Here is a 21064-nt window from a genome sequence, read left to right on the forward strand (position 1 = left end):
ACTAATGTATTTTAGACAACTGCCAAATTCCCTCAAGTAAAAAGTACAACAGGAAGGCTCTAACCAAACACAGGTGACACCAATTCACTGAGAGGGCACTGGCACCTTGGCCCTTAAGAAAATGATATTGGACAGTGCTTTTACCACCACCCAAAAAAACCCCCTAATATATAAAATCCACCAAAACAAACAAACAAAATCCAACCACCAATCACTCAAACATAAAGTTCTTTGAGTCTGCTCAAGATTTATGCTTGAGCTTTACAGATCTACTGGCTCTTGCCAGGGATTCCCTAAACCTCCTCCTATACCCCTTCCCTTTGTGAAAAAGTCCTCTATTCAAATTTTTTATTTTGCATGAAGACAACTCTAATCTTCCCAGATTTTTAACTGTGGGCTAAGTATTAAACTAAAAAAAACACATAACTTTATCACCAAGCAGCAATTAAATTTATTATATTATTGAATGCAAGAAGCATTCAATTTATGCCAGTGAACATGAAATACACCAAACATTTTTGAATAGATTTTATTTATGCAAAACCAAGCCAAAAGTGGTGTGTAAAAGTGAAAAACTCTTTATATATTAATAAAAAGGGCTTTTTTTAATACAGTTTCTATGTGTGAAGAGTACAGATGTGACCATTTTATTTACAAGAAGCTATTTAAAAATACAGACAAAGGTATTAAGTAATTCTTATTTTCTCTAAAGCTAATTGCTGTACAGTATGTAACAGCTCAAAGTGCCCACAGAACCAAAGGTATCCCATAACAACTTGATTAAACAAGCTTTTTTTGCTTGCTTGAGTTGTCATATTTTTTGCTTAATCTGATTAGGAATATTCTTGTTTTAATATAACGCTTCTGCCCAGTGATTGTGGGGTTTTGGTTTGGCATTTGGTTTGCTATTTGGTTTTGAGGGGTTTTTTTTTCAGGGCTTTATTTTATGTATACAGTAGTAATAGAATTTGACTATGTCATTCCCAGTAGTTCCTTAAAGAAGAAAAGTTACGTTCTTTGATCTTCCAGTTCGGCTGCTGTTACATCTGGTTCTTCATCATTGTAAATGTTCTCTGCCTGATGAAATAAAACATGGCTTAGAAACAACTGTGTATATCATTTGTAATACAATTTTCTACACTTCATATAGAAAAAAAAACCTTGATAACACCAAGGTGGCACAGCCATCATCCCCTCCTTGGAGGGATTTTCTCCTTGCCCTTTCTTAAAGGTCTGCCAAATTTAGCAATGTGTACACAGTGGCTACATTATGGCAGCTGCATTCTTGCATTGCTCCATTTCAACAACAAAAGCAGTGGCCATTTAACCACTAGCCCTTATATGAGCATTTTATTTGGAATTCTTTCAACCACAGTCTAAACACACAAAACAAGAGCAGGTACTAAAAAAAGAAGCCTGACCTGTGAAATACATTCAAGTCCATTAGAGTTTAACTCAATTTATTCTCAAATTACTTTATTCCACATTTCTAAGATAGCTGATCCATTTCCTGTAATGCGAAGTAATATGAACTAACTGGGGATTTAAAAGACATCCTGCTTTACAGCCAACATATGGGGGAGGGAAAGGGCACAAGTAAGTCCTGGCTAATATTGGAAATAAGTTTGCAACTGCTTTGTTAAGAATAAATCTTAATTAGTACCTAGGTCTTGGAATCAAGAATTAACTAGTAGTTGCTTTTATTCAAGTTGTTTTAGTCTTTATTTTCTTTTAAAAGTCTCACACTTTTTGATTAGATCAAGAAGTATATGGCACGGACAACTTTCAGTCCTTGAAGGCACAAGCTTCCCTAAGAAGAACAAGCCTTTTCAGTTTCATTTATACAAGCTTCAGAGTAACACAAGAGCTGTTGTGACACTCACCACCTGCCAGATCTGCATTATGTTGTCCTCTGATACAGAACAGATTACCCAAGGCTCATTAGGATTCCAACTGAAGTCTGAAATTTTGGCAGTGTGTCCTCCATGAATAAACTGTTAAAAAAAAACCCACAAGCTTCAGTAAGCCATTTCAACTCTACAGAAATCTTTCAAAACCCAGGATTCTTAAGCTAAATTCATCATGTCAACGACTATCCAAAGAAAAAATTGCTACTAGAGATGCACAACAGACATAAGGAAGGTGTGTGCTCAACTGCTTCCCATTCACTGCTTATGGACACAGATGCAGTTGCTGAGACAGCATTTGAGATAACAGTTCCTGCTATTACAGCAACAACTGACATCCTCAAAATGGTCTCCTTTCACACAGGGCTGGGCTGTGAAATCCAGCCATATTTCATTTTGATTATCTCTAAGAACACTTACACAAGAGATGGGGAAACCTTCAGAACTGAAGAGAGGAAGCCTACAGCAAATTAGAATTAGCAATGGACTGGAAACCATGGAGGTGAAAAGATTCATGAACAGCTGCAGTTTTAGCAGCACAGTGACAATGATGCCTGGAAAGGCATCAACAAGACATCTCACTGCCACACAGCATGCCAGCACACTGAAACCTGAACAAAAGGGTACCTACCAGCAACTCAGGAGGCCCATCTTCTGCATCCTCTGCAGACTGCTCTTCTCCAATTTTACTGTTAAGAAAGTAGATTATACTTTTTACTAAAATGACAGTTGCATTCTTTGTCAGCTTAACTGAACAGTTCCCGGCCTTTGTTTCCCATATTTGCCATTGGTGTTTCTCACTGTGAAATATCTATAAGCAGCAGGTATAACACATCAACAGTCTGGCACTGTCGTTACTGAAATGGAATCTTGAGAAGCACATGGAGGTAAAAATCGCTGATGTGATGCCTAAAGATTTTTAGCCTTTTTCACATTTGTAGCTTAGTAGATTTTTAATATATAGTTGTATGATTTCTAGTACTTTTCCTGCCTTCACTCACATTTTAGAATAATTAGCTAACCCTTTCTAAGACATTCCTGAAATTCTGTTTTGTCTTATTTTGAAGAACACAATTTCTGACAAGGACACTTTGTTTTCCACCAGAAATTGAGAGACATAACAAGAAATAGGGCAAAGAAACTCCTGGACCAACTCCAAAGGGGCAGACCCAAGGGTGTTTAACTGGGCCAATTGATCTATTGGATATACCTGCTAGAGAAACGAATTAATTAACCTTTTAAAAATTGCAGAAATCCTTTGTCATGTATACACGTATAGCCGTATTTGTGCACCTGAAAGCTTTCATTAAAGAACTGCTTTTTATCCTACCACTTCAACATTGTTGCAGGTTTTGTCTTTTGAATCTAGGCAACAAGTGAACAACAGAAAACAATGCTATTAACAAGAAATTCTGATGGAGAAGTAACTTTAGATGTACCGTGCTGTTTCTATTTATACCCAAAAGACCAGACTTGAGGTAAGCAAGAAAAGCTAGAGAACAGCACAAATCCAACCTTCCAAATAAAGCAGGCCTGCAGCCTTTTTTTTAACCATCTGTTGATGTATACTAACAGAAAGGAATTGCTCTTCACCTTAGATCCCACACATTAAGGCGACGATCAGTACCACTTGAAGCAAGAATGGTTTCATTATGAGGAGACCAATGAACCTATTGAAAGAAAACTTCAGTGGAGCAGTTACTGATTTCTAAAGCACCCTGTTACTAATTTTTAGCTATACTCTGTAAATCAAGTTTCTTCCAGCACAGAGGCTATCCAGTAGTTCAAACAAATTGCTTTAGTCTTAAGATCTCTCATACTGAACAGACAACATTATTTCACTATTACAGATTTACCATATTTTGTGTAATTCATCTAAAAATCACTCTTACTTGCACCTAATTAAATAGGCAGAGTTCACAAAATTAGGTTTGAATCCAAATCCTCTCTACAGCACATTATTTTAGATAAACCTTCTACTTGTACTTAAGGTACTTGCAAACACCCAGTATCTTTTTATCTGGAAGTGGTTGACTACATGATTCAAAGTTAAGTGGGGAAAAGGCAGAAATAAACTACATGGTACTGTCTGTAATTGTCAAACTCAACAGTGAATTTTGGTTCAACAGATTAATTTGTGTTGCAAGAACACAAATCTACATATTCTTGTCCAAACCAGTACTTTACTTGGGTTTTTCTACAGGTTGTAAGTAGTTTGCCCACCTGAAAAATCTCATCCTTATGAGACTCAAAAGAGTGGAGTTTCAGCTTTAAGTTTCGAAGATCCCACAGAGCCACTGTCTGGGAGACACAAGCAACAAGAAACTGGTTTTACCATAATGACTTTCTTCTGCACTGCTTAGGAATATAAAATATACACAAGTGAAAACCTTGTCAGCAGAGCCAGTTGCCAGAATGAACTCGCTGTAAGGATTGAAGGACAGACAGTTGACCTCGGCCGTGTGAGCATCCACTGAGTGACTCGGCTTGGACGTGGTGTTAGATCTTGTGTCCCAGCTGTGGCAGTGAATGGTTTGGGGAAGGGTTGGGGGCAGGGAGGAAACAGGGAAAGCAAACAAACTTAAGTTTTTATAGGAAATTCTTTTTCACTACAGCTTGTATTGTTAAACTCAACTCTGAAGCTACAGTTTTAATTCCAAAACCTTCAGTATTTTATGTCTGTTGTACATGAACAGCTTGCACCAGGAAGCTGACATACATATTAGTTACATCTTCTTTTCAAGTGCTGTGAACACACTAACTGGCATGTAGATTTCAGTGAATCTGCACCACTACTGTAGCTGATTGCCAAAAAAAAACTACATGAAATCACTCCAAAATTCAGACCTTTTTTTATCCAAGTGCTATGGACTAGGTCCATTGGAAATTATGCTGTTTTGGTTTTTACATTTTTCTTTTATATATTCTCTGTATTCCTTACACATACATTTACAGCCTATTGTATTAGTGGCTAGTTTTCCATGCCCTTTTCCTAGGCAGAAAGACAAAACTATTCCAAGGGCCCCTATCCTATCTTGGCTCTCCCTGTCTACCAAGGTTGAAAATGGCTCATCAAGACACATTTTCATAAACAAAGTACAGCCTGTTCCAAAAGGCGGTTCCAGAGAAGGGGCTTGACCTGGGGTGTAATTGCATTAGCATGTGTCTGCCTAATTGGTGCTTTTCTTGTCAATTATGCTAATTTACTAAACTTAGAAAACTGTATGCACCCCTATGGGGGTGTGGGCTTTTGTGCACATTCATCCATAACTGGCCCACAGGCTTCCAATAAAGATTCACTTTTATATTACCTCCCATACTAATATTTTCTCAAAAGTGTGTGTTGTTTTATTTCTAGGTTGAAAAAAAGGCATCAGCAGGACACAGCAAGCCCTACCCAAAAATCTCCTAACTTACATCATAAGTTTCTGATCATCTGCCACAGATCCAAACAGAGACTCATGGAGCAGGTGCCATGCCACATCTTCCACTACTGCAGAGTGCCCAGTAAAGATGGCTTTTGCATCAAGAATCTTGCCCTCTTTGGGTCCAGCACTTATATCCCATAAACACACCGTCTGTAAATAAGCCACATTCTGTTGAAATGAAGACTGATTGTATCATCTTTCAAATAAATAATCAATCACACTCTACATATAAAGAGACAACACTCCTGAAGCAGCTCTTTTCTTTTGAAAAAGAACACTTATTATGCCATTAATGAGAGCTAAATTAACAATCAGTTTCCTGCAAGTTCAAGGCCCAAGGATTATTTAGAAGCAATTTACACTTTTAAAGTTCACAAAGAAATTTATAAGCTATTAGTTATTGATCTTTGAGAGTCTTACTAATTTATGGTCTTGACTAAAACCAGTTTAAAGGGTTTCTTCCAGTAGACAACTATGAAAACATTATGTTCTTACAGCAAAAACCTTAAAAAGAACTTGTGGTTGATTACAGCCTAAAGCCAACTCATAGCCTTTAGAAATGTAATTACAATATGTGAGAGCTTCCCCACATAATAATACACAGCTGAACTAGGACAGATTTTCTCCAATTTTCTACTGCAGCATAAATTAGGAGGAGTTGGGCTTTTTTAAACAGGGGAAAATATATGGTTTTTACATGATCATCTGATGCACTGAGAAGATGTCCACTCAAATTTGTGTTCCATGATAAGCCATAACCTTCCTTCTGGTGTCCTCTTAATCTAAGGTCAGGATTACACTCTCCACTTGGGTCTGAAAGACAGTAAATTCCTTTCATTTAGCATTTCCTTGTACATCAATCCATAGGAGCATCATTATTACCCAAGAAATTTGTTTCTGTTGTAATAATTATATTTTATACATTAACTTCTTCAGAGAGTGCTGCTTCTACCAAGATTCTTTTACAAAAGTGAGCATAACCAGGCAGTTAAAGTCACTGAAGATATGGGTCTTCTTCTTTGGGTCCCAGAGCTCAGCAATTCTCTCCCAGTCACAGTTAAACACAAGTTTACTCCTCTTTGACAAGAGGCATTTTGCTTAGCTCCAAGGAATCTGACCCACCTGGTTTTGAAGGATGTTTAGTGTAGTCAAACACCAGCACATCAGCAGAAGGTGTTTTTGTTGCAATGATGCAGGCATTCTGTGGCATGTAACGGGCACGGTTCACTTCACCCTCATGGTTAATTTTAATCTCCATCTCAATTTTGTCAGTCACAGATCCAAAGCCACCAAATTCTACAGTTGTCAGAAAAATGTCAGTTTATCCAATCCATTATTTTAGACTACTGAAACAGCATTCCACAGCATCTTCCCTACGCCCAGAAAGAGTGGTAGAACCTTATTAAACATAAACAAAGACTAGGAAAGACTCACCATGTAACACAACAGCATTAACACTTTTGATATTTGGAATCCTCTTTCAGAGCTTTAGTCTTTATTTGAGGTAGATGTGTACCAGTTTTCACCACAACTGAGAACTGGTAGAAATTGTAGTAGGGATTGCATATCAACATTACCTAAGCTCTTCTGAAACAAAAAGTTTCCTATTTTTAGCTGTCTAGAATTAGACAGCTGTGGACTGGTAAGTATATGTCCACTTTCTGTATTTAACAAAATTAGAATATCATTATCAGAACAACTGAAAGCAGTAATGATACTACACAAACAGAAGCTAAGAATGCTGCATGCCCACCTCCTTTCTCATTGTCAGGCTGCAAAGCATCAAACTGATCACTGTTGGGAATCTGGACTCTGGCAACAACCAGGTGGTTCTGCTCATCAGATGTGTGTGTTCCCAAAATCAGCCGGTGCAGAGCATAATCCTTTCCTTCTGGCCTGTTTAGAATTATAAATGTTGGAATAAAATTACGTGCTCAGTTCCAGAAGTTCCATGGCTTGCATCAATAACCCTGAAGAGCCAAACCTCTTCAGGGAGCTAGAAAAGAGACACTCCCTTAAGAGATCCTCCCCTTTGTTGCAAAGACTTGCACAATAAAGCAAACTGGAGTCTGCCATGAGCAAACCAAAGATACAACCAGCAAGGCTTAAGTGACAATACAAGGCAGTAAACATTGCCACTGTGGCTTGAAAGGGACAGCTGGCACAGCAGTTAAAGGTGACAGCAATACCCACTTTGGTCTAACTTCCCTAGAGTCTCACAGTATTGATTTAGGAAACAATCAATACCCCTTTCCATAAAACATAAATCCTGAGGTGACAAGTGTCAACCTATTTTAGTTACTTCTCTTAGAAGCTTTTACCAGTTATCTTAACTAGAATCAAATTTCTCTTCTGGTGGTTGAATGCAACATTTAGCTAAAAGTGAACCGCTGGATGGATGGTGCCATTTATCTCTGAAAGGACAAATCTGAGCAGTAAAAACCAAGCAACCTCTGCATTCTTGAATGCAACGAGCTAATTATGTTGCCTGAATCTAAGCAATCCAGAATCATTTGGGTAATCAAACTGCTACAGATATTACTACACCACTTCCAAATGTAGAGGGGGAAGAATACAAAACCAAGCAAGAAACACAATGCACACACACTTACTTGTATCAGGAACAGGTGTCCCATCATGTCAGATGACAGACAAAGAAGCAGTCCTTGCCTTAAATGGCTGGACATTTTGACACTGGATAATTGAAAATACCAGGTTTTAAACTGAATATTAAGTCAATCTGCAAAATACGAGGCAAGCAGAAGTGTTCCTCATAAGGGCTCCACACCCTCAAATCCCCACTGCATTTTCTCCATGCCATGACTAGTTAGTTAGCTCACATCTCTCAACATCGTCCCCAAACATCCTGGTACACCAAATGAAGTGATCACCTAACCAACATGTAAAACATCCCATATGCAGAGTGGAACTTTACAGAAGAAGGAGACCATCCTCTGACAACTGCACAAAGCTTGCACATATTTTAAAATCTACCTAAATCTACATTACACCAGTCCTTGGCCACTACCTCAGTGGAACCCTGAGCTGTTACTGCAACAATTTAAGTTCTATATTAGTTGGCACAGGAACAAATTCTATCCCCATCTTCATGATTCTTTAAGAAATTAAACTGAGCCCAGAGTTGTTTTCAGGGGGGTGTGGAAGAATAGGAAATTTTAACATGTGAATTCAACAAAGAACCAGGCACAAAACCAGGATACAAAGAACCAGTTTTAGAATATTCTCTTAAATAAATCCAGACTTAAAAGATATCAAGCTTATACTATAGATACTATAGCTTGGACAGAAGAGTATAATAGTGCACATAAGGAAAAACAGTCTTCAATAATGAGCTAATTTAGTAAATAGATTTCTCGGTCAAAATTAACTGTAGATGAGCACTAGATCTCTTATTTAGAAATAAACTGAGAAAGATTTCTGTGTTCACACCTCACAACACCTTCTCCTTCTGCTAGGCGAATATAGACTTCGATGAAGTATCAACTTGTGACCTTTTCCCTCCACGCTTCCGCACACCCGAAGGGCTTTAAAAGCTGTAAGCAAAATAAAGCGCTACAAGCTAACAAAGAGAAGTCTAACCCAAATTGTTCTCGGCTCGCACGGCTTTTTATCCTCAAGCAACTCAGCACACACAGAAAAGGAGCCGTGCGCTTCCCTGGCACTTTCCCGTCCTCTCACCTGGTCACATCAGGCAGCCACTGCACCGTGAGGCTGGGCCACTCCAGGGCGTGCATCATCACCAGGTCGTACAGGAAGGGGGTGTTTTTCCTCCAGATCTTGTACTCCTCGCTGATGACACGCTCCTCCACCGTGTCCTCCAGCACTGCGAGAAGGGAAGGGATGGGATGAACCGACGGAGGAGGGAGTGAAGGGGGCGCAGCCCCGGCCCAGGCTCTACCGGGTGGGCACGGGGCAGGAGCAGGGTCCCATAGGGCCCTCGGGGGCGGCCGGCGGGACGGAAACCGTGGCCGGCCATCCCCGCTCCCACCTCCCGTGGAAACTTCTCGGGGAGGAATCCCGGAGAGGCCCAGCTCTGCTCCACCATTCCCGGGCGCACGCACCCTCACAGTCCGGCCGGGGACAGGGGCAGGGAGGGGCGCTCCTACCGTCCTTACTCGCCATGCCGGGCGAGACGCGGCGCCAGGAGGCGGCGGAGGAGGACGCGGCAGGGAGAAACGGAGTGGGAAGAAGGGAGAGAGCGCGCACAGGAGCCCCTGGAAAGGCAGGCGGGAGGAAGAAGGGACGGGTGTCCACAGAGAACTCCGGGGCCACGAAACCCCCCCCTGTTCCGAGCACCCTCGGCCCTGAAGAGGCTGCGGGACGAGGGAGGGGCGGGGCGGGCGCGGAGGGGCCGGGGGGGAAGGAGAGGTGGGGCCGGAGGAAGGAGAGGTGGGGCCGGGGGACGGCGAGGAGGGGCCGAGAGAAGGAGATGTGGGGCCAGGAGAAGGAGAGGTGGGTCCGGGGAAAGGAGAGGAGGGGCCGAGAGAAGGAGAGGTGGGGCCAGGAGAAGGAGAGGTGGGGCCGGGGAAAGGAGAGGAGGGGCCGAGAGAAGGAGAGGTGGGGTCAGGAGAAGGAGAGGTGGGGCCGGGGGAAGGAGAGGTGGGGCCGGGGGAAGGAGAGGTGGGGCCGGGGAAGGGAGAGGAGGGGCCGGGGGAAGGCGAAGGCGGCTGGGCCGCGCTGTGGCCGCGAGGTGGGGCTGTGGGTAAAGCAGCGCCTCCGAGGACACCTCTATTAAGTATGTCTTACCTAATGAGTCCTAAAGTACATTAAAAACTTGGATATTAATCCCCCTTCGCAACTAGAAATGATAGAATCATTGAATCATGGACTGGTCTGGATTGGAAGGGACCTTAAAGATCAGCTCGTTCCAACTACCCTGTTGGGCAGGGATGCCTTCCACTAGACCAGGTAAATAAATCTTTAAGTAAAAATGGTTACAGTGGCCACAGCTGAATAGTTACTGTTCTTTCAGCAATGATACTGAATATTGCTTAATTTTCTAGAAGAAACGTATGTTTGAACTATTTTTTAGTTGCAGTTTTGGCATGGAAGGCACTGCACTGCATTACTGAACTGTCAGACACACGATTAGTCAGTGTTACCACAGTTTCAAATTCTACTGCTCTCTGATGGGGTGAGTGGTGGTGTCTCATACCCTGGCAAGTGGCATGGCTTTGTTTGAGCAGCCACGTACAAATCAAGCATACGACCCTACCATCATCCAAATCAAACCTACAGCCTGATCACCATGCCTGCCCAGACAGATCTCTCTTTTCAGCAATCATTAGTCAAAAGATTGTTTAAGGCCAGCTGGATAGAGCTCTGAGCAACCTAACCTAGTAGAAGGTGTCCCGGCCCTGTTCAGGGGCACTGTAACGACATGATCTTTAAGGTCCCTTTCAACTCAAACCATTCTATGATTTTATTTAACTGCTTTCAATGAGCAGTGCTTGCCTTAACCAGGGTAGATCTTTCTGGCAGCTAATAACACTTTCCAGAACAATAATGGAAATAGAGGCAGTTATGAATCAGATTAGATTCTCCCAAATGCCTTTAAAGATTCAAATGAACTATTTGTCTCCAAATAACATGTGTTTTCTTGCCATGTTGTGACTTACAGTCTTAAGATGAATCCTTGCTTCAGTGTTAAACTCACAGAGATGAATCCTGTATCACTGAGGCTCATATGTCTGGAGTCCCAGAACAGAAAAAAATCAACTCTGAAATGGAGCTCACTGCTATAGATGGTGGCAGGAGAGAGAGGGAAACAGCCAAATAATAGCTGGCATTTAATTTTCATTTCCTCTGTGAGGACACTCTTCATGGACTGAACCTTCTAGGGTCTGGACACCAGTTTTTCAAACAAGGAATCCAGTTCTGGAAAATGTTTATATCTAGCAAAGGCAGGAGACTCCAAGGCTGCTAACAGCAGCCAAAGGTTGTAGCATGGGAATCAGGGAATAAGATTGAGGAAGGCAGCCAGCTCCTCCAATTGGAAGCTTTCCCTAATAAACCATTACTTTTCTGATCAGCGTTAAAAAACAGAAATCTTTTGGGAAGTTAATAAGTATATATTAATCTTCTCCTTAACCTGCACAGATTGGAATTATACCTATGCATGGCTTACTTATTTGAAATGAGAATCCTGTTAAATTGCATGGAGGCTGTACAGTAGTCAGCTGCATAGGAGTGCATGAGTTAACACAGACACAGGGCCTTGTTCTGCCAGATGTGGCACCAGCTTCCCTTTGGCACTGCTTACTCGATGCTTTGGTGTTTGCTGCCAAGTATGTGTCTACTCCTACGAAGTGCTGAGGCCTTCCTAAAATGTTTTCAGAGTGAAGACTGAACCTTTCAGAGCCTGTGTGTTGTTACAGAGCATTGATCACTTGATGGATAAAGGAAATCTCTGTCAGGCTTCCTGGCTTTAAGTGACCTCTGTTGGCTCTCCCAGAAGGGTGATTGTGTATCCCCTTGAAAGATGAAGCATGTATACACATTTGGCTGTGATGCTCTTTGTGATTTTTTGTAAACAGTAGTATTTGTGGCCACAGCTTACCTGGAATATGACAGGGAAAATGTGAATTAGTTTTGAAAAATAATGGACAAAATTGTTCTTCAATGATGTCACGTAGGGCTTGGCTGAACTATAAGTGAAGAATTGCTCCCCAGCTCTCCACAAATTTTTGCCAACTCTGTTTAGGATCTGGAAATCCAGTTGGATTATAATAGCTTCCAGAACTAGTACTAGCTTTGGTGAACAAAACTTGTTACATCCAGATGTCAAAATAGTTGGTAAGTGACCAGCACAGTTCTCTTCTCCTTGTTAACAATTACACCTGCACAACCATATTTTCTTTTCAGTTAAAACTCTGCACCAAAAATCCTGTTATTAAGTGCTCTTCTCCCGTTGAGATTTACTATGGAAGAGACAATTTATAACACTACGTGTATCAAAGACAGCACATCATCAGCTCTTATGTTGGCTATTTGCAATTCATTGACATGGTCATATCTGCGGCCACACATCTAAAATGAATCCTTTGATTCCCACACTTTATAAGGAAAGCAATTACCTGAGGCTGTTGTTCATCATTTGCAGTATGTGTAAAATGCACCATAAATAGTTCTGAAGTGAAAGAGTGACTTGAATCATAAGCTTCATTTTTATTAAGCTATACTTCTTTCAAACCTAAGCATCAAATACTGCATCTTCATTTCAGTAAAAAAACACCATTTCCTGCATCCTCAATTTAGTGTGCTGTATCATGCTTCAAATTGCAGATATATTGATGAAGAATTATATGCACTTGTTAATTTTGGCTTGAAGACACGTATGCTGATTTATTACTCTGCAAAGAATTAGCTGGCTTGTTGTTGCTTCTGTCTCTTATACATTATGCAGAGGTGATGGATGTTTTTTAGCATAACTCAGCAAGTAGGTGTAGGTATTACTGTGAATGACCATCTCAGTCAGAAAATTGTGTAGGGTAAGACAAGTTTCCACAAAACCCCAAAACTGCCCATTGGAAAAGTAAAATAGCAGCCCCAACAGTTATTTTACTCTAATATATTTGCTATCATTGCATAGTCTCAGTAGCCTGTTTGGAATAAAGCATCATTTTCTTAAAAGGTGTAGATGAGAAAAACACACTTTGTTTTAATTGATGCAAATATTGACTCAGAATTTCTTGAAATGTGACCATGCTTATTTTCCCCACTGCTCATCCAATATTTCTCTTTATTTACCCAGCACTTATCATCTCCCCAGAATCAATCACACCTAAACAGTATACTGCTGTCACAAAAAGTCTTGAGCTGCAGCCGTATCTTGGACATGTTCTCTGTGACATGCACGTTGGGGTTTGTCTAATGACAGCAAGTCTCCAGTAGTTCACCTCTAAATAGCTGTGACTGTGTTTTACCTTGATGTGCAACATCTGAGTGCTGCACAGCCGTGTGCAAATGGCAGCTTTTGCTTTGCATTGAATAAAGAGCATTTATGGGCATGTCAGTACTTAGGGGAAAGCATGACTCACTGGGATTATATCCAGCGTTGTAGACAAATCCAGCGTTGTAGACAAATACTCCTCTTGCACCTTCTGGGCAGCATTGTCCCCACCATTGGGATGCTGTAGTGGAAACTCATGAGCTGCAGGGTTTGGATAACTAGCACTGTTTGTCACACTTTCAGCAAACTGCTGTAGATTGTATTGAATTTCGAGCTGCAAATGAGAGGAAATCCTATAGCAGTCTTGTGGATTCCTTCAGTATTCAGGAATATAGTGTTTTACCTTTGAAGTGGAATATGTTTATTCTGTAAAGTACAAACCAAGCCTCTTCTCATATAACAAGTCCCTTGTTCACCTCCCAAAGTAGCACTGCACTGACCTAAGACTAATCCAACCCTGCTGAACACCGTTTTGTTGTTTGCATGGACACGGCAATATTCCCTCAACAACTGTGCTTGCTGGGCTATATCTATGCTCTGTGATATTTGTTTAGCATTTTCTACACTTTTTAAAAAATAATTCCATGTATAATAGCAGGTAGATTATTTGAGAAAGCGATATCAATGTTTATATAACTGGCTTGGTACACTTTTATTAATTTTGCAGAGTACTGAAACTGGTTGAATTACAGAAGAGCAGGGGAATATGTGAGTAGTTTTTAACAGGTCATCTTATGAAACAGTGCTGTAATATGCACTGTTTTTCATGGCTATATATTTCCAATATGTGTTTTCAATGTATAGTCTGCTGTAGCCTTGCAACCTCTGGGCTGGACAGGTTATTTCCCATATGTGGAGTTGCAGATCTGTAGGGATATTAAAAGAAATGGCAGAGAACATTTTGCTCAACAGAAAATAATTTGGCTTTTTGATAGATGTAGCAGATATGCAAATTTTTACGACAAATAATCTATTTTACTAGAAGTACAAATGCTTAAATTAATGCCAACGGGGAGATGTTCAATAAAATTGAAGGAGAATTCTGACTACTGAAGCTTCCAGCACTTGGCTTAATGGAGTTCCCTGTTGCTTGTTGCCTTGACCTCCCTCTTTGTGATCTTGGAGGAACTTAGGGAGCACAAATTGGGTAGTCCCAAGTCTGTGTCTGGGTCACAGGAATCAAAGGAGACTGTAATCCAGACACTGCTGTTTTCAGTTATATGGAAAGGAGTTGAAGCAAACTGCTACTCTCAATGATATGCCGAAGCACAGGAAAGTCTCAGCCTTTCATGCCAAAGAAGGTGAAAGGGAGTTGTTTATTATAATCCATTTCCTCTTCAGCTTCCACTCTAGGGCTTAAAAGTCTCTGCAAGTATTCAGTGAAGGAAAGTGATCTCCACTCTTGCCTTCTAATCTTCGGGAATGTCTCTCCCCACCTGAGCTGCCAAGCCTTCTTTTTCAGAGACTTCTCTGAGGTCACCATATGGTTTCTCTCTGTATTCTTCACTCTTACTCTTCCGAGATTTGAAGCAATTAATAACGGCATTGTCTTCAAGGTTCAGGATATCTCAGAGGTGAATCCACGGAGACAGGAACCATGCCAAGTTGTTTCAGCTCACTGATCCTGTTTTTTGTGGTAATGAAGATTTTTGTTTATGCTGTTTGATTTAGTCAGTCATTATGGCAGAACACCCTCATGTGCAGTCTTTGGAAGCTCTAGAGATCTTGATTTTTTATATTGTCTTCTTTCCAAGGGTTTGAAATACCAAGAACTACAGTCCTGCACCCAGGTGTCATGTTAGACATCCATGCAGCCTTTTACTTTGGGAGGTGGAGGCTGGGGCCAGAGGAACTATGGATTCACAGTGTGTGCATCATGTAAGGGAAGAAGGAACAAGCAGATGGATCTGCTGAGACCAGGTTGGTGCCTGTTTACATTTCTGCAGTCAGTTCTAAAATTGGTGGGTACCCAAGCAAATAAACTTTGCTGCTGTTTCTGCTAGTTACTCCCAGTGGTGACTCAGCTGAAGTGGTATAGCCACATGTTCACAAATGGGAGAAATGGAGATAGTGGCATGGCCTTATTGTGCCAGTACTTGACACATTCTTATATTCCCTGTGCACCAGCTCAATGCTGCCAATTTTGCTAAACATTTCAGAGGATATTTTTATGAACAGTTTAAGCCAGTCTAAGATCATGATAATATTAGCTGGTCTCCCCTCTTGCTCACTCTTCTGCTCTGCCTAGTGCTAACATTCATGAGGTCAATGGGGAGCTGAATCAGATCCCCAGGGTAGCTGACTTTTGGGTTTTTTTGCAGAGTTGATTTTCAGCCAGATGATCAGATTGAGCATACTCATTGCATGTCTTCCTCGTTTTAAACCTAGCACCAAGGGGAGGACATGGCCGTGGGCAAGAGCAGGGATGGTTCATTCAGGTTCTTGTTTCAGATTAGTGTGCACCAGTCGTGAGACTGCACCATGGGCTATGCAAGTCAATAGTTGTAGCACTCTACTGCTGGTTCACTGCCAAGTCTGGAATGTTCAGTTCTGTGAACCATCCAGCTAGGAGTATTGTCTCTCTGCCACTTGTCTGTCTTCTGCAGATGTAAAACCTGAGAAAGAAGGTGAAAACTCCATTCATGTGCTTTCGTTTGATGGCATGGGAGGAAAGCTTTAAAATTCCTACTTAGTTATTGGTATAAGCAGGATATATAATTAGGACTTCAGTGGGAGACAACTGAGCTAAATACGAGTACAGGAACTCACATTATCATGGGACACCATTGAGACCTTATTTAACATGCATTTAAAATATTCTTCAAAGAGGTTTTCTTAAAGGAAAAGGGTTTAACAAAATTGCTGCTTTGCTGAGAGGCAGCACAACTGGATCAAATTAAATAAAATCTGAATTTTAAAAGCATCTTGTGATTTGAGATACTGCAGAGAGTCTCTTTAAAAGGTATCTGAGACTAAGCATCCATCAACTGAGAAAATCCCTAGCACTAGGGGCTTTAGAAAAATCTAAGCTTTCATATTTGAATTATTTCTCCATACAGCTGGAAATCTAATGTAAACAGAGCCTAGCAACTTGGCCAAAGTAATTTAGGAAATCAGAACTGCTGACTGCTAATACTAGCTCAGATTTCTAGCCCCATGCCCAGAATACTAACGTTTGACTTTAGGGTTTTGTCTTTCTGTGATTCTCTGCTGTGAGATGCAGTGAGGCAGTGTGAGTAGAGCAGTGATAACTCTCAACATAGCACCTCTGCCCTGTTTCTTAGGAAGGACCTGTTTTTTGCTGAAGCTTAGGGAAACAAGTATAGACTACACGACAACATATTTCGGTGTGAAAAGTCATTTTTGGCTCTTTCTTACTTTAAAACCATTGCACATAGGAGGTTAAGGAGGGCGTGAATAACCTCATTTTTTGTTTGGAGGAGTGACACAGATGCAGTAGGTTGGATGTCAGAATGGCTCTGTTATTAGTTATGTGTTACTGTAACATCTCCATGCCACAGGCACAGGGCAGCACCTCATTCTGTCAGCACTCCGCAGACACCGAAGGGAGATGCCAGTTGTTGACCTGAAGATCTGTCTTTTTCTTGGATTCTGACAGCAGGACGTTTGGATACAGGAAGACGGGGCAGTGCAAGGTGGCAATTATTGGTGAGCAAAATAAGCAGTTCTCATGGTTGCAACCTCCATGGCAGCAAAGAAAATATAGAAAGAGAACTGAAATTTGAATTTGAAAGACACACAGTGTGGCTTTGTGAATACTTACGGGGGAGCTGTGCCTGGATGAAACAAGCAAGTAAGAAAAAGGGAGAGATAACTTTTCAGATAAGTCCGGGTTGGTCTTATCTGAGAATCTGGTTGCCTCTCAAAGGAGAACAGAACCCTGACTGCATGTCTTGTGGGGTTAACATTAACATTTTAGTTTGGATCAGGAGTGAACTTTGAAACAAACCTTATGATTGTCCCCACTTAGAGCACTTTGGTTTCCACTGCAGACTGGTCACGGAGCGCTGGTCACTGAACCCTTCTTCAGAGAAACTAAATCAGAAATATGTTCCACCTGCCAATGAAGGGGTCAGATATACAGAACCAGACAAAAGAGAATCTAAAATTATTAATGCTCCTATCAAATATATTTAGCATGGAGTCAAGGTCCTCAAAAACAATTGTTTTACTCTACAGATCCACTTCTATTCCATGGTACTATTTGCTACTGTTAGACATAAAGTACCTCGTTTCTTTGATATTGTTTTGTTGAAAGGAATACAGATAGCTTTTTGGTAGATTTTCAAATGCTCTTTGCTTATATTTCTTAAACATGTTGGTATCTGATTATCTGATCATCTGTAATGCCTGAGTGGCATTTGCTTAGGTAGCATTATGTGCTCTGGTTAGTATTTGCAGTGAAATTGCCCCAGTTTCAGAACAAAGTATCTGGATTCACAGTAAGCATCTTGTAAGCTAAAATGATGTACTGAAGGTATATCTCTAATGCCTACTCAGCATTTTGGCAGTGGCACATATGGAAACACACAGTTAAAGATAGTGAAGGTCAGAAATTCTGTCTCAGGGGATTTTGACTTGAAATGTGAGAGTTTTAAAAAGTATGTTACAGGTTTTAACAGAACATTTGGAAACACTTTTCCCTCTTTCCCATGTGTGGCCATGGAGTCATTCATCAGTCTCTTCTCTCCACTTACTTGGCTCGGCAGTGGAAATATCTAGGGGCAGTATACTGTTGATCTTGTATGTGTTTTATTAAGGCCTAGCATGTTCAGAAGAGAAATGTTCTGGTAACATGTGGAACACAAGACGTTGAAGTGGGCTGAAATGTGGAAACACTCCCCGTTCTCCATACACTTAGAGAAAGGGAAGGGAAGAAATTACCACAGGTTGTTAAGGGGTAATGTAGCACATTCTCACAATCAACCACAGGGAAAATGAGGGCCCCAGAGAAGTGAAACCTAGTTCCTCCCTCAGACTTTTCCTTGGCTGGTACAGCTACCCACAGCCTCTCCTGTACTGGGTCATTTGTGTCTCTTAAGGCTTATGTATGTAGGAGATGGTGGTCAGAGAGAGTAGGTCACAGAAGAATCACAGTTTCATTGGGACTGAACTGCTACAAGAGTTAAGGATAATAATTTCCCCCTCCTTTCACCACAAATCCCAGACACATTTATTTAACAAAGCTTTTGTAATACAGTACAAATAAGTTGCAACATGGACATTTAGTAGCAAGGGGAAAAAACCTAATTCCAAAATTGAAAGCACAGAACTCACCTCCTAAGAAGGGATAAAAGAATACTAAACTCCATCAGAGTCAGGTAAAACTTGTAATTCATTCTTAAGACTCAAAAGTGTGCCATGAAGACAAGAAAGCTTTTTTAATATAATAGAATTCTTGAAATACATTGTATTTAAGTAACATTTTTCTAAGTAAGCGATAATGGCATTTATATGTTGTTCACATAACAATGCAAAATTAAGTCTGTGTGAAGACCTGTTCTGAGTGGGGTAGGACAGCATATAATACTAAGCCACAATGCCTGGGGTTTTTTTCAGACATCAGCTCGCCCTTCTTTTTTTTCTGGGATAACAGCAGCTTACAGGAAGCCTGAAGAAGTGCCAAAGCAGGTACTGTCTCAGAGGAAAGTGAGAAATCAGCTGCTGCCACTGAAATCTTGCAAGTGTTGGGCAACAGAGCTGGTTGGGGAGTTGGTGCCATAGAGGAGATGGAAGTTTTATTGAGGATTCTCATTTGTTTGTGTTTAGAATGCAGCAGGACCTTGATAATGCCTACTAGGTGATCTTTCAGCATAAGACACAGACTACAAATGGGTCTTTGACCCTTTCTCCTAACAGGATCACGTTTGATCACTTCAGAAATTCTTATTAGCAGAGAGAACTTGTGTTAAAAAAGGACAAAAAACCCAACCTTTTTTGGCACAAGTGTTGCTGTCAAGCAAAGAGAAAAGCAAAGTAAGAGACTCCATGAAAATTACTGAATACACTGCATAGCAGCTAACATTTGGCTTATTGCATAGAGTAATTCTGAAATATGCACAGGGCTTACAGCATTCTGCAAACTAATTTTCTCATGGGAAAGTGAGGGCTAGAAGCACCAGTATCTCTGCCATCAGCTGGATATGCTGTTTCTTACCAAGCTTTACATCAGCAAGTGCTGTGGAGTTCTGTGCAAATGGGCTATTGGCTATATTTCTAGATTTTTTAAAGTCAGGAAGTATCTGTGTGCATATGCACATTGCTTTCCACCAAAATTGTCTTTTTTTCCCCAAAACAAAGCAGATATGGAAAGAACAAGCAAAAGAATGTGGAAAAAATACATCTCTCATGGCTAAAACATGCTGTTTCTTATGATGTCCTGCTTGTTTGCTGAAGGGTGAACTGTGAGATAATTTCTGGGCCATTTTGCTCTACACAGCTGTATGATAGTAGCATTTGGACTGACCACACCAATTCACAGGATACTGATTTGCAAGAGTTTAACAGAGTTACCAGAGCCAGCTCTTTCTCTCCATAAGCAATCATGCCAAAGTTGTCCGATTTCACTTTCAAAACCATTAACTAAGTTTGACTTGTATATATTGGAAAACTCCATTAGCCCACAATTACCCAAATCTGAAATTTCTGAAGGATGTGTTGTGAGAACAGTATCAGAATTTCTGATCCATTCAACTCAAGACAACACCAGGTCCACAGCAAAGTGTTATGTAACTGGAGATAAATAGTCCTCATAGGTTGTTAGTGCAATAAAAGATAGTACAAGAACATAGGCAGACAGAACATGATTTTAATTTACAATTCCCTAAGCAAATTGATATTATCCACTCACACACTCATGCCCACATACTTGCAATTACTAAGACATGCATGCCTGACCAGTTTTGCCAGGATCATTTGTATGCCATGGAAGGCAGCAGCAAATAGCTTTCAGGTCCTCACTATGTCTCTTGGGTTCCTCTCCGTGGGTGACAAGAAATGGGTTTGGACAGGTTTTTAAACTCTCTAGGAATCAACTGTTATTATGGACAATATTTTTGCTAAACAACCTTGTTTATTATTATCCTCCATAAATATTCAATAGGATTGCTGCCTGTTCTGTTCTTTTTGATTATGGTCTGTGTCAGTGCTGAGGTAACAGGGAGGGGAATGGCTCTTCCACTGTGCTGTGGCTTTGCTACTTTGCTCTGTTGTTTGTTCTGGTACAGTTGTGGATTTTCATCCAGACCAATTCTAGTATTTCTGTTACCTAACTTTATACACTGTCATGGCAAAAAAAGTTTTTCCACCTTTTGCTGTAAAGAAACTTGTAATACATCTGAGCATACTTGGCTGAGGATACGAGCTATGACCCCAGAAAACTTTGAGCTGCATGCCAGATTTGCTCTCAAGTGCATTACCTCAAGAGACATCATTTGAGTGTAACTAATTATCACTCTGCAGTGAAGTCAACTGAACATCTTTTTAAATGCCTGCTTACCTGCCTTTGACTCGAGGCTACTACTCCTGCTTTCTAACCAGTATTCATCCTAATATCTCAAAGAAGGTGAGTGAATGTCTCACAGCTTGTATGAAAATACAAAGCTTATATGAAGAAAAAATACATTTATTATCAAATTTGAAACTCCCCCTCCCCCCAGACCAAGCATTTTAATTCAGTTCTTTCTGCAGGTCACTCCGAGTACAAAAACATTTTAATGATGATTTGAAAATACATA

The 21064-nt window shown here is 40.7% G+C and overlaps 1 protein-coding gene and 1 long non-coding RNA gene across 4 annotated transcripts; one reads left to right on the forward strand and one right to left on the reverse strand.

Moving 5' to 3' along the window:
* Positions 1-513: 513 nt before the first annotated feature.
* RBBP7 (RB binding protein 7, chromatin remodeling factor) lies at positions 514-9833 on the reverse strand. Of its 3 annotated transcripts, none has more exons than XM_014875887.2 (12): positions 9463-9833; positions 9035-9179; positions 7089-7231; positions 6458-6631; positions 6033-6148; positions 5325-5485; positions 4298-4424; positions 4131-4208; positions 3501-3577; positions 2539-2596; positions 1884-1994; positions 514-1077 (listed from the first exon to the last, which is right to left on the reverse strand). In XM_014875887.2, exons 1-12 carry the CDS (start codon positions 9476-9478, stop codon positions 1009-1011), a joined length of 1275 nt encoding a protein of 424 aa, XP_014731373.1. In that variant the 5' UTR covers positions 9479-9833; the 3' UTR covers positions 514-1008. The 3 variants fall into 3 exon arrangements, with proteins under 3 accessions (XP_014731373.1, XP_088016357.1, XP_088016355.1); XM_088160231.1 differs by having other exon boundaries at positions 5325-5503; positions 9463-9685; XM_088160229.1 differs by having other exon boundaries at positions 5325-5503; positions 9472-9493.
* A 4746-nt stretch (positions 9834-14579) lies between these two features.
* On the forward strand, positions 14580-17509 carry LOC148224936 (uncharacterized). The gene is made up of 3 exons (XR_015801998.1): positions 14580-14943; positions 15062-15227; positions 16829-17509. It is a non-coding gene; the product is annotated as an uncharacterized LOC148224936 (long non-coding RNA).
* Positions 17510-21064: the final 3555 nt, after the last annotated feature.

Source organism: Sturnus vulgaris, chromosome 2 (assembly GCF_052056855.1).
Source record: "Sturnus vulgaris isolate bStuVul1 chromosome 2, bStuVul1.hap1, whole genome shotgun sequence".
NCBI classification, from domain to species: Eukaryota; Metazoa; Chordata; class Aves; order Passeriformes; family Sturnidae; genus Sturnus; species Sturnus vulgaris.